The sequence below is a fragment of the Myxine glutinosa genome, chromosome 9 (assembly GCF_964187855.1).
Source record: "Myxine glutinosa chromosome 9, kmMyxGlut1.1, whole genome shotgun sequence".
In the NCBI taxonomy this organism is placed as follows: Eukaryota; Metazoa; Chordata; class Myxini; order Myxiniformes; family Myxinidae; genus Myxine; species Myxine glutinosa.
The window spans coordinates 546,127-559,815 of NC_136269.1; the positions used below are offsets into that span (position 1 = coordinate 546,127).

At 42.8% G+C, this 13,689-nt stretch overlaps 1 protein-coding gene across 2 annotated transcripts in view; it reads right to left on the reverse strand.

Moving 5' to 3' along the window:
• LOC137435670 (ral GTPase-activating protein subunit alpha-1) overlaps positions 1–13,689 on the reverse strand; it is a 532,061-nt gene that overhangs the window by 85,728 nt on the left and 432,644 nt on the right. For both annotated transcript variants that reach the window (XM_068129617.2, XM_068129616.2), the window contains exon 36: positions 4,920–5,043. In XM_068129617.2, the coding sequence (XP_067985718.2) occupies positions 4,920–5,043 (124 nt within the window). The remainder of the gene's footprint in view (positions 1–4,919; positions 5,044–13,689) is intronic.

A 13,689-nucleotide genomic window follows, 5' to 3' on the forward strand; every position in this document is an offset into this window, starting at 1 on the left:
ACACCCCGAAGACCCAAAAGACCCCGAAGACCCAAAACACCCCGAAGACCCAAAACACCCCGAAGACCCAAACCACCCCGAAGACCCAAAACACCCCGAAGACCCAAAACACCCCGAAGACCCAAAACACCCCAAAGACCCAAAACACCCCGAAGACCCAAAACACCCCAAAGACCCAAAACACCCCGAAGACCCAAAACACCTTGAAGACCCAAAATACCCCAAAGACCAAAAAGACCCCGAAGACCCAAAATACTCCAAAGACCAAAAAGACTCCGAAGACCTATAAGACCCCGAAGACAAAAAATACCTGGAAGACCCCAAAAGACCCAAAAACCCTTAAAGACCAAGAAGAACCAAAATAACCTTAAGACCCAAAAGCCCCTGAAGACCCAAAAGACACCAAAGACCCTGAAGACACCAAAAGACCCTGAAGACTTAAAACACCTCAAAGACACAAAATACCCTTGAAGGCCCAGAGGATCCAAAAGACCCCGAAGACCCAAATGGCCCTGAAGACCCAAAACACCATGAAACCCAAAAGACACCGAAATGGTCAAAGATGCCTACCACTCTGAAACGACGTGTGGTGAGGCGCGCGGGGCACGCTGAATCACGCTAGCACATACAATGTACCATACATACAATGTACCATGCATACAATGGAAGGGAAAGCAAAAACAACGGAACTACAAGGGTTACCCAAAAAATAATTCCTCGTTTCCGTAAATGAGAGGTACTCTAACTGTAACGGATGCAAACATTGAAGCGACTCCCAATGTAGAAGGACTCGTTAACTTTCTTTATCCTATAACGTGCGTAGGGGAAAGAAAAGTTCTGAATATGAAGTAAGAGTTCCATTACAAATTCATGCAGGAAGACATTAGACCCATTGAGTCGGCAAAATGGAGGAACATTTTTTTAAATTTTTTATTTTTTATTTTTTGTATACAAGATCGAGGCTCGTGAAAGAGCGAACATTAATCACACAGAAAGACAAACAGACACACAAAACAAATAACATCGGGAGCGGTAGACAAGATGGGGAGAGAGGGGGAAGGACACAAACACAATATTTGAGAGCAGGGACCGAGAGACATGGAGACATCGAGAGAACTGTGGGAGGGAGAGGGCTTTGGGGGGGAGGCATGGGAAGGGGGGGGGGGGTGTGGGAGAGGTATAAAACATATGGACACTGCCAAGACTTCCAGGAAAGAAGTTGGAATTTCAAACAAGGTGGATCTGGGGTGAATTAGTGGGGGTAGAAAAGATCAAGGTTTTGGATGGGGGAAGATAAGAGATGGTGGTGAACAGCTGTTTTGAAGACCTGGAGGGAGGAGTGTGATTGAAGTGAGTGTGGGAGTTTGTTCCAGAGGCGGGAGAAAAGAGGAATGAAAGAGTGAAGGTGAGCAGAGAGCCGAGATTTCGGCAGTTTAACCATCAGAGGGTGGCTGGCAGATCTTGTGCGACCTGTAGGAATATTTGGGGGACAGAGCACAGAGAGAGCTGGGGGAGCAAGGCCGGAGAGGAGTCGGTAGAAGACAGAAAGACCACCTACCTGCCTGCGGTGAGTGAGTGAAAGGCCGTGCTCCTTCCTTTTGTCCGTGCTCCTTCCTTTTCAAACGCTGAACACAAAGTAACGAAGCAGCTCGTATCATGTTTTCAAAAAGCCTTTGGTGCGACTCGGCTGGGATTTGAAAAACGGACTTCCGAGACACAGCGGGCGCTCTAACCATTACACAACTGTCTGATTGCAATCGATTAAATACATTGTTTTGGAGTCACTTTCAAGTGAGAAAGCAATACATCAGGAGCCAATCATTTTAGGCTAGCCCTCTCAAAACATGAAAAATACCAATATAAATCCACAAATTAGTTTGGAACAACAACAACATACCGATGCTTTCCTCACCATGGAGTGTGTGCAAGATTTACTTGAACCAAAATTATGATGAAGATCTAACAAGAACGACACTCTTCGGCGTCACGACATCGACCGACCGATATGCCTCCGCCCACATTATTACATCATTATAATACCTGTACCAAGTTTGACTAATATCCCTTTAGCCATTCTCAAGTTATCGCGGTAATGAAAACCTATCTCGGAAGGACGGACGGACGGACAACCTGAAAACATGATGCCTCCAGAAACTTCAGTGACGGAGGCATAAAAATGAATATACTCATGACGACGTTTTTTCAAAGATGAACCTTATGATGATAAACAGTTGCTACGGTAAAAATAACACATCTTAATTGAATGATATCATTACAGAACAGATGAACGATAAATTTGAGCGACCTCCCTCCCCTCCCTCCCTTTTTATATGCAGAGTGAAGGCTCGTATAAGAGCTGGAACGCGGAATGAATCAGAATGCAACCGGACAAAAGGAACAGCAGAAAGAGAAGGGTGAATGGCAATCTCAGGGCTGAGGGACAAAATAGAGGGAGACTTGGACAGAAATGGGTGGGGGAAGAATGAGGGGTAGGCGAGGACACGAGAGTTGGACAAGATGGATAGAGAAGAAAAATCTCAAGAAGGAAACCCTGGAAAATTGGAAGAAGATGGGCTTGGGGATAGGGGGGTTAACAGAGGTAGAACAAACCATGGTTTTGGATGGGGGTTGATCTGTGATGGTAGAGAACAGATGTCATGAAGACTTGGAGGGAAGAATGAGATTGAAGAGAATATGGAAGTTGGTTTCACAAGCAGGAAAGTAGAGGAACGAATGAGTGGGGTGAGAAGTGATTCTGCATTTTGGGAATTTCACCAGAATGGGGTTGATGGTGGACCTTGTGCACCATGGAGAAACCTTTGGGGTGGGGGAAAAGCACGGAAAGAGCAGAGGGTGCAAGACCAGAAAGGAGGCGGTAGAAGACAGAGAGACCACCAACCTGTCTGTGATTGGAAAGTGATTGACACATATACTCAGCTTCATCATGGAAGATCCCAATAAGGCTTTGGTTTCCATGGCGTTAAGCTGAGCATGATGTGAAGCAGGGGCACAAGCCCAGAGACTTAGTACAGTGAAGGATGCCCAGTCGGCGACGGGCTTTGGAGGCGAGCTTTGAAATGTCGTTTTACCAAGAGAGATTGTGGCTGATAGTGGGACCCAAGAGCTTGAGTAACTGAATTTCCTCAAGAGGATGGGGAGGGGCACGAGGAGTGGAGGGCATCTGGTCTTTCGAGAGAGAGAGAGAGAGAGAGACAGAAAGAGAGAAAGAGAGAGAGAGACACAGAGACAGAAAGAGAGAAAGAGAGAGAGAGAGAGACACAGAGACAGAAAGAGAGAAAGAGAGAGAGAGAGACAGAAAGAGAGAAAGAGAGAGAGAGAGAGACACAGAGACAGAAAGAGAGAGACAGAAAGAGAGAGACAGAGAGACAGAGAGAAAGAGAGAGAGAGAGAAAGAGAGAAAGAGAGAGAGAGAGAGAGAGAGAGAGAGAGAGAGAGAGAGAGAGAGAGAGAGAGAGAGAGAGAGAGAGACAGAGACAGAGACAGAGACAGAGAGCGAGAGAGAGAGACAGAGAGAGACAGAGAGCGAGAGCGAGAGAGAGAGAGACAGAGAGAGAGACAGAGACAGAGACAGAGAGAGAGACAGAGACAGAGAGAGAGATTTGTCAGGACTGAAAGACATTGCAAAATTTTAACCAATTTTGTAATTTTGTCAAGGTGAGAATCGAGGCAAGCCGTTGCTTTCTGACTGTGTGATAAATGTCATGAGGGAGGGTGGAGGCATCAGCAAATAGATAAAGAGGATTTTCTAGAGAGTCAGAGAGATCAGGTATGAAGATCAGGAATAGGACTCGGGCCCAGAATACTGCCTTGGAGCATTCCAGCCTTTACAGGGGGAGGAGATTAAAGGATTCCGTTGAGAGCCGCACGTTGGCGATGAAAGTAGAGGACGTCAGTAATCCATGTGTGCAGTTGCCCCTTGGTTGCCAAGCAGACGGAAGATGAACTAAATCAAGTGATAGGGTAAAAAGAGCAGAACGAGGATGTGCAAGAGCAGCAGATCAGGTTCAAGAGCAGCGCTTGAGAAGTAAACCAGGCCATCTCACATTGTCAATTATTTTATTTTATTTATGTTTAAGGTTCCAGGCACGGACTATATAACCCTCATCAAAGGCAGGCCTCAGAATAGAAGAAAAGGGTATGATGTTTGTTTGTGAGAAAGAGAGGTTGAAGCTAGGCCGGTAGATATAGTTTGAGTGAGACAGAAAGGAAGTCCAGCAATCCTGACATGGAGAGTGCAAGATGGGCCCGGGCACCACTATAACGCTCCTGAGTCAGAACGGTAGTACTACCCTGGGCAGTTGCTGTGTACAACCTACTAGCTAAATAAATAAGACACCTATTTGGGTCAAGATCACTAAAGCAATCTCTCAAGATCAGTCAGTGCACCTTTGGTGTCAATCGATGTCCCCAAATTACAAAACCTATTATCTCACGATGTACATCCTGTTGGATAGCCCAGTTTACATTTGATCCACTCCTTAGAGAACCTCCTTCAAAATCTTCCCAGTAATATGTACTCATTTTTCTGAAGGATGACAGGATGAGCCAACCCACCTTGTGTTAATTCTTCAAAGACACGTCAGGGGCTCAAACCCAAGACCCAATTATCTCAAAACCAGTCACCTTAACCGTTAAGCCAACACCAGGGTGGCTACCAAATGTGAACGATTGGAACAATGGAAATAAACAATGGGTAGAACCTATTGGATTACCGACCATAAAAGCACACAAACAAACATGGTCCAAACCCCTCAGATGTTTCAGTTAGTGGTGAGAAACGCACACCAGGTAACCAAACAGTTATGATGTTTGTTTTTGAGTTATGCAAGCTCGTCACCACTAAATTGGTTTCCGGTTTCTCAGAAAGAGATGGAAAATAGTGCTCAATTTATTCTCACCTCCCATCCAAGACCTGCCACAAAATTCTCAAAGGCATGGCTCCCACACCTGTTGGAAAGTATAGACACTTTATCCTCTTGGCCATCCGCGATGTAAAACACAGCAATCTTGTGGGTCTCACGGCTGTGGAAGACAGAAAGTAAGCACAGGTGACATCAGGTACAAACTAGAAAGTGTGTGATGACGTGTGATCAGATTTGGCGACAGAACGCTGAGAGCATCAGCTCTGAGTCTGCGAGGTCAGTGGTTCAAATCCCAGGTGAGTCATGTCAAAAATGAACAAAAAGGTACATTCTTCTACCTTGCTCGATGCTCAGCATTTAAAGGGATAGAGTATGGATAAAAAACACTGGGAAGGCAATGGCAAACGACCCATGTCAAGCCTCTGTAAAGAGTACGGTAATGGACATAAAAAAACATGGAACTTGGCCATCTCACTCAAAAAACTTCACCATCATAGGCAACAGATTTTGAAACCATCACATCATTCAAAACACCTCACCACCACGTAATTCAAAATACCTCACTGTTACGGATTCGTCCCTTCCGCTGTTGTGGTTTTCATCCACTTGAAACACTTCTGGTTCTATGTATTATAATTGTTGTTGTTTAAGGGAAATGGTTATTGTGGTTAAAAGGTTAAAAGCGTTCATGGTAAAAAAGAGACAGGAAGCAGGATCGGGAACCGGAAGACGAAAAAGAAGCAGAAGAAGAAGAAGGCGTGGCGAGGAAAGTCGGACAAGACGCGTGGCTTGCAGCTCTGTAGCGAGCGTTATCGAACAAAAGTCGCGAGTGACTTTTGAGTTTCCTTGAAAGGAATTTCCTGCGATAGGTGTTATCGCTGGAGGATTGAGAAACCTGCGTCGTCAGGTTTAGGCGTGGAGGTTCGGAAGATTCCTCGCCAAGTCGCTTCGACTCAAGTAAGAGCCATCGGCCATTTTGAACCTTGCGCTTCGTTCACCGAAAAAGGTTTTGCTACGCGTCAGCTTTTCTCACCCTCCTGTCGTCTGCCGGGGATGTGTGTGCGCAAAAGCGGTGTTTGAAGATTACATTGCGGTTCGCTGATTGAACTGTGAATGTGCATGTCTGGATCGCGCCTTTGGGATTTCCCTGTCTGCTGCCAGTCTGTTATTGGTTTGGACCATGTGACTGTCCACGCTTTGCCTATGCCTCATTACTCGCCTCATCACCTCTTCGCCTCATCACTACTCGCAGGAGGGGAGGATCACCTTTGAGTTATAGAGACATTGAGGAGGGTTCTTTTTCATTCACTGGGAGCGCAGTGAGTTATCTTACTTTAGCTGATGGTACCATCTTAAGATATATTGAGTGCACTTTGATTGCTATTGGTTGTACCATTATTCTTGTGTGTGATTTTTAACACAACTTTGTTCGTTTATAATCATTGGTGTGGTTTCACTATTGTTTACTGACACAGAATAACATATTTTTCTGCCGTGGCTCCTCTCGGGGTTCGGAGGTATACCGCAACCAGGAGGTCGGGGAGGAACACGTAACACCTCACCACCGCGTAATTCAAAATACCTCACCACCACGTGATTCAAAACCACCACCACGTTATTAAAAACACTTGACAACCACGGAAAAATTCAGGGAGTAGTTCAGTGACAACAGACAATGTCCAGATATGTAGATATGCAATCACGTGAAAAAGTAAGTACACCCCATGTAAAATTTTGACTTTTTCAACATATTTCAACATACAGCTCTTTGATCTTCATTTCAACAATATTGAAAGATAAAGGTGATATAAAATAACAAATATCATGAAACATTTCCATTTTGTAGTCCATTGTATAATTTAAATAAACATAAATGCAAATTTCGCATGTGGAAAAAGTAAGTACACCCCTACATTTATCACTACTTCAAATACCTAAAATTAGAATCAGGTGCACCAGCTCAGGTGCAAATTATTAGAACATCGTGAGAGAGGATCTTGGAAGAACCTGTCTTATTTAAACCTCAGACATTTAGTTTGGTTTGCTCTTTGTTGTTGAAGTGTGCGGCGTCACCATGCCTACATCAAAAGAGCTCTCTGAGGTCTTCAGAAAGAAGGTTATAGATGCCTAAGAGTCTGGGAAGGGATTTAAAAAGATCTCCAAACAATTTGAAATCAATCATTCGACTGTCCGGAAGATCATCTGCAAGTGGAGAAGATTCCAAACAACTGCCAACTTGTTCAGGCCAGGCTGCCCCAGCAAGTTCCGCCCGAGAGCAGACCGCAAGATGCTGAAAGAAGTCTCTAAGAACCCCAGAATGTCATCACGGGACCTACAGGTAGCTCTTGCCACTGTTGATGTCAAAGTGCACGAGTCTACTATGAGAAAGAGGCTGCACAAATTTGATCAACATGGGAGGTGCGCCAGGAGGAAACCTTTGCTGTCCAGAAAGAACATCAGGGCAAGGCTAAAGTTTGCCAATGAACACCTAGGCAAAGACCAGCACTTCTGGAACAATGTGCTCTGGCCAGAGGAGTCAAAGGTAGAGCTATTTGGCCACAGTACCAGAAGACATGTTTGGCGAAAACCAAAGACAGCATTTCACCACAAGAACCTGATACCAACTGTAAAGCATGGTGGTGGAAATATTATGGTTTGGGGCAGTTTTGCTGCATCACGGCCTGGGCAGCTCACCATCATAGAATCCACTATGAATTCTTCATTGTACCAGAGGGGGCTTGAGGATAATGTGAGGCCATCTGTCGGAAAGTTGAAGCTCAACCGAAGCTGGATCTTGCAATATGACAATGACCCTAAACATACCAGTAAATCCACCAAGGAATGGCTGAAAAGAAAGAAATGGAGGGTTCTGGAATGGCCAAGCCAAAGCCCGGATGTAAATCCCATCGAGATGTTGTGGGGGGATTTGAAACAAGCTGTGCATGCAAGAAACCCCTCAAACATCGCACAGCTGAAAGAATTCTGCATGGAGGAGTGGGCAAAAATTTCTCCCAGTCGATGTCAGAGACTGGTAGACAGTTATAAGAAACGCCTACTTGAGGTTGTTTCTGCCAAAGGGGGCAATACCACCTAATAGAGCCAAGGGTGTACTTACTTTTTCCACATGCGAAATTTGCATTTATGTTTATTTAAATTATACAATGGACTACAAAATGTAAATGTTTCATGATATTTGTTATATTATATCACCTTTATCTATCAATATTGTTGAAATGAAGATCAAATAGCTGCATGTTGAAATATGTTGAAAAAATCAAAACTTTACATGGGGTGCACTTACTTTTTCACATGACTGTATAGATAAATGACTACCTGAGTGGCTAGTTTGTCATGGTTTACACCAATCATAATTCAAACAATCATAATGCACAAATGTATTTGTAATATACGTGATATTACATTTGATAAACAATTGAAGTTGAAAAAAAAATTTTTTCCCACAAAAGTATTTTATCACTACTTTATCACTACTAAAAAACCTCACCATCAAAATTTCCCCCCCCCCCCCCCAAAAATAAAAAATTATTGGAAAATGTTTCAAAAAAAATACCCTTAGGACATACCGATGGGAGAGATAGGTGCGTACCAGAAGTTTGGTACCAGAAACCAGAAAAGTTTGAGGGAGTAGTTCAGTGACAACACAAGACAAGACAACACAACACAGATATATATATATACTAGCTTGGCTCGGCTCGCTGCGCTCAACTCACCAAGCGTCGTTACTGAGGAACGGGCTTATTTTAGCTGCGGCTAATGACTGTACCTGAGTTGCTGTGTTGTCATGATTTACACCAATCATAATACAAACAATTATTTTGCACAAATGTATTTGTTGTTTGTGATATTACATTTTTATAGACAATTTAGGTTGAAGATTCAGGTTGAATGTTTTTTTTTCAAGAAAGAACACCTCAGCACATACATAGGGGAGGCGCAGGTGCAGACTGGAAGTTTGGGACGATTACACCTTACCACCAAGTAATTCAAAACACCTCACCACCCAGGAATTTAAAACACTTCACAGCCATAAAACACGTAATAAAAACACCTCACAGCCATAAAACACGTAATAAGAACACCTCACCACAACGAAATTAAAAACACATCACAGCCAGGAAACACGTAATAAAAACACCTCACAGCCACGAAATTAAAAACACCTCACCACCACGTGATTTAAAAAAACCTCACCATCAATTAATTCAAAACACCTCATCACCAACTAATGTAAAACACCTCACCACCACGTAATTATAAATACCTCACCACCACGTAATTCAAAACACCTCACCACCATGTGATTTAAAAACACCTCACCACCATGTGATTTAAAAACACCTCACCACCATGTGATTTAAAAACACCTCACCACCATGTGATTTAAAAACACCTCACCACCACGTCATTTAAAAACACCTCACCACCACGTCATTTAAAAACACCTCACCACCACGTCATTTAAAAACATCTCACCACCACGTCATTTAAAAACACCTCACCACCACATAATTCAAAATACCTCACCACCACGTGATTCAAAACCACCACAACGTTATTAAAAACACTTCACAACCACGAAAGCAAAAGTTTGAGGGAGTCGTTGAGTGACAACACAGACACTGCCCAGATGTGTCGCAAAATACAGACTTGGCATTTAATATGGAATATTTTTTTTGTGGGGGTGAACTTACTTTTCAAGATAACTTAGAACCAAAAGTTCATTGGAATTATGTTGAAATTATTCTAGATTTTGTTAAAGTGACCTTTAAAAGAAACAAAAACCACATTTGACATTTCGAAACAAATAAATTGATCCTTGAAAGTGATGTGAACTGATAGCGAACTCAATTCACGGACAGTACTGTGTTAAACTTCTGTACATTTTCAAGAAGTATCTCTTTATTTTGCACATTAGCCAAAAAAATTTCAACAAAAACAAAAGCTAAATGATGACGGGGATTACGGACAGTAAAATTACAGTTCAGTACTTCGTGTAACCCCCACGAGCATTCAGGAGAGCACGTACACGTTGAGGCATGCTGTTCACGAGATTTGCCAAGGTTTGGACAGGAATCGCTTGCCATGCAGTGACAATAGTCTGCTGCAATTCACGCACAGAGGTCGGCTGCTGGTCCAAGTTGTCGATTTGACGCGTTAATTCTGCCCACAAGTTCTCTATCGGATTCATATCCGGGGACATGGCAGGTCACTCCATATGCTCTACACCACGGTCAGAAAGAAAGTGTTGGATCATGCGAGCACGATGAGGCCGTGCATTGTCATCTTGGAAGACAAAGTTTCCTTGAAAGGCTGCACGAGCAAATGGAAGCAATGTTTCTTCCAGAATGACCCTGTAATTGAACTGGTTCAGGTTTCCATTCAGAACAACCAGGTCAGTTTTGCCCCCTGCATGAAAAGCAGCCCAAACGGTCACCCCACCACCTCCAGCTTGGACTCTTGGCACTATTCAATTTTTGTTGTCGGCTTCATGCACTTGTCTGCGCACTCGGACGCGGCCATCTTGATGATAGACCAGAAATCTAGACTCGTCAATGAAGATCACGTGATTCCAGTGTCCTGGCTGCCATTGACGGTGCTCTCTGGCCCACTGCAATCAGCGCTGGCGGTGTTGTCTGGTCAGGCGTGGCTTTCTCAGGGGACGCCTGGCATGATAGCCAGTCGTTGGTTGACTAGCCTTCTGGATACAGGCACATTTGTCAGTTGCTGCCACTCAGTCCTAAGCCGATTAGCTGACTTGGTACGGCCATTGCAGACGAACCCGTGCAGCTGGCGATCATCTCTCCTTGTGGTTCTGCGTGGACGTCCTGGCCTCGGTATTGGAGGAGGGACACCCCTCTGAGCATTTCGTTTCAGGATCTTTGACACCTGACCTTGAGTGATGCCATACTGCCGAGCAATAGCACGCTGTTTCATGCCAAAATTTCGTAAAGCCACCACTCCATGACAAACAACATTGTCAAGTTGACGGACCATCTCCAGAGGAAGCGGCAATAACTTTTGTAGACGTGCAGCAGTTGTTTTCCACTAATACAGAATGCAACAACCCTTGTATACCCGACTGTGAAGCCAATCGTCAAATGTACCTGTCCTTACATTTTGTCACGCCACCTGTGATATAATCCTGTTATTGACTTCTTGCTGCGAAAGACAATCAGTGACATGGTTCTTTCAACAAAGACAACACCGAAGGGTAAAATAAACTCACCAGATTGATATCCTGAGTTCAGAAAGTAAACCCAAGTCAAGAAAAAAAAAATATTCCATATTAAATGCCAAGTCTGTAGATAAATGACTGCCCGAGTTGCCGTTTTGTCATGGTTTAAACCAATCATAATTCAAACAATTATTTGGCACAAATGTATTTGTAATATACGTGATGTTACATTTCATAAACAATTGAAGTTGAAAAAAATTTTTTTCCCTAAAAGGTTCCCCCCCCCCAAAAAAAAAATTGATTGCTTTTTTAAAATTCCCCTTCGGACATACCGACGGGAGAGATAAGTGCATACCAGAAGTTTGGTACGATTTCACAAAAGTTTGAGAAAGTAGTTCAGTGACAACACAGGACAGGACAGACACTGCACAGATATATATATATATATACTAGCTTGGCTCGGCTCGCTGCGCTCAACTCACCAAGCTTCATTACTGAGGGACGGGCTTATTTTAGCTGAGGCTCATGACTGTACCTGAGTTGCTGTGTTGTCATGATTTACACCAATCATAATACAAACAATTACTTTGTACAAATGTATTTGTTGTGTTTGTGATATTACATTTTTATAGGCAATTTAAGTTTAAGATTAAGGTTGAATGTTTTTTTTTCAAGAAAGAACCCCTCAGCACACATATAGGGGAGGGGTAGGTGCAGACTGGAAGTTTGGGACGATTACACCTCACCACCACGTAATTCAAAACACCTCACCACCAAGTAATTCAAAACACCTCACCACCAAGTAATTCAAAACACCTCACCACCAAGTAATTCAAAACACCTCACCACCACGTAATTCAAAACACCTCACCACCAAGTAATTCAAAACACCTCACCACCAAGTAATTCAAAACACCTCACCACCACGTAATTCAAAACACCTCACCACCAAGTAATTCAAAACACCTCACCACCACGTAATTCAAAACACCTCACCACCAAGTAATTCAAAACACCGCACTACCACGTAATTCAAAACACCTCACCACCAAGTAATTCAACACACCGCACTACCACGTAATTCAAAACACCTCACCACCAAGTAAGTTAAAACACCTCACAGCCATAAAACACGAAATGAAAACACCTCACCACCACAAAATTAAAAACACCTCACCACCACGAAATTGAAAACACCTCACAGCCATAAAAAACATGTAATAAAACACCTCACAGCCATAAAACACGTAATAAAAACACCTCACAGCCATAAAACACATAATAAAAACACCTCACAGCCATGAAACACGTAATAAAAACACCTCACAGCCATAAAACACGGAATAAAAACACCTCACAGCCATAAAACACGTAATAAAAACACCTCACAGCCATAAAACACGTAATAAAAACACCTCACAGCCATAAAACACGTAATAAAAACACCTCACAGCCATAAAACACGTAATAAAAACACCTCACAGCCATAAAACACGTAATAAAAACACCTCACCACCACGAAATTAAAAACACCTCACAGCCATAAAACACGTAATAAAAACACCTCACAGCCATAAGACACGTAATAAAAACACCTCACAGCCATAAAACACGTAATAAAAACACCTCACCACCACAAAATTAAAAACACCTCACCACCACGAAATTAAAAACACCTCACATCCATAAAACACGTAATAAAAACACCTCACCACCACGAAATTAAAAACACCTCACATCCATAAAACACATAATAAAAACACCTCACAGCCATAAAACACGTAATAAAAACACCTCATAGCCATAAAACGCGTAATAAAAACACCTCACATCCATAAAACACGTAATAAAAACAACTCACAGCCATAAAACACGTAATAAAAACACCTCACAGCCATAAAACACGTAATAAAAACACCTCACAGCCATAAAACACGTAATAAAAACACCTCACCACCACGAAATTAAAAACACCTCACAGCCATAAAACACGTAATAAAAACACCTCATAGCCATAAAACACGTAATAAAAACACCTCACATCCATAAAACACGTAATAAAAACACCTCACAGCCATAAAACACGTAATAAAAACACCTCACAGCCATAAAACACGTAATAAAAACACCTCATAGCCATAAAACACGTAATAAAAACACCTCACCACCACGAAATTAAAAACTCCTCACAGCCATAAAACACGTAATAAAAACACCTCACAGCCACAAAATTAAAAACACCTCACCACCACATCATTTAAAAACACATCACCACCACGTAATTATAAACACCTCACCACCACGTCATTTAAAAACACCTCAACACCACATAATTCAAAATACCTCACCACCACGTGATTCAAAACCACCACAACGTTATTAAAAACACTTCACAACCACGGAAAGAAAAGTTTGAGGGAGTCGTTAAGTGACAACACAGACACTGCCCAGATGTGTCGATATCTATCTATAATTCCACTAATCTCTGTGTGTGTGTGTGTGTGTGTGTGTGTCTGTGTGTGTGTGTGTTTGTCTGTGACCGCTGTTTCTCGACAACCACGGGTCCGATATACTTTAAACTTGCCAGGTATATTGCTGGGGACCCGAGGA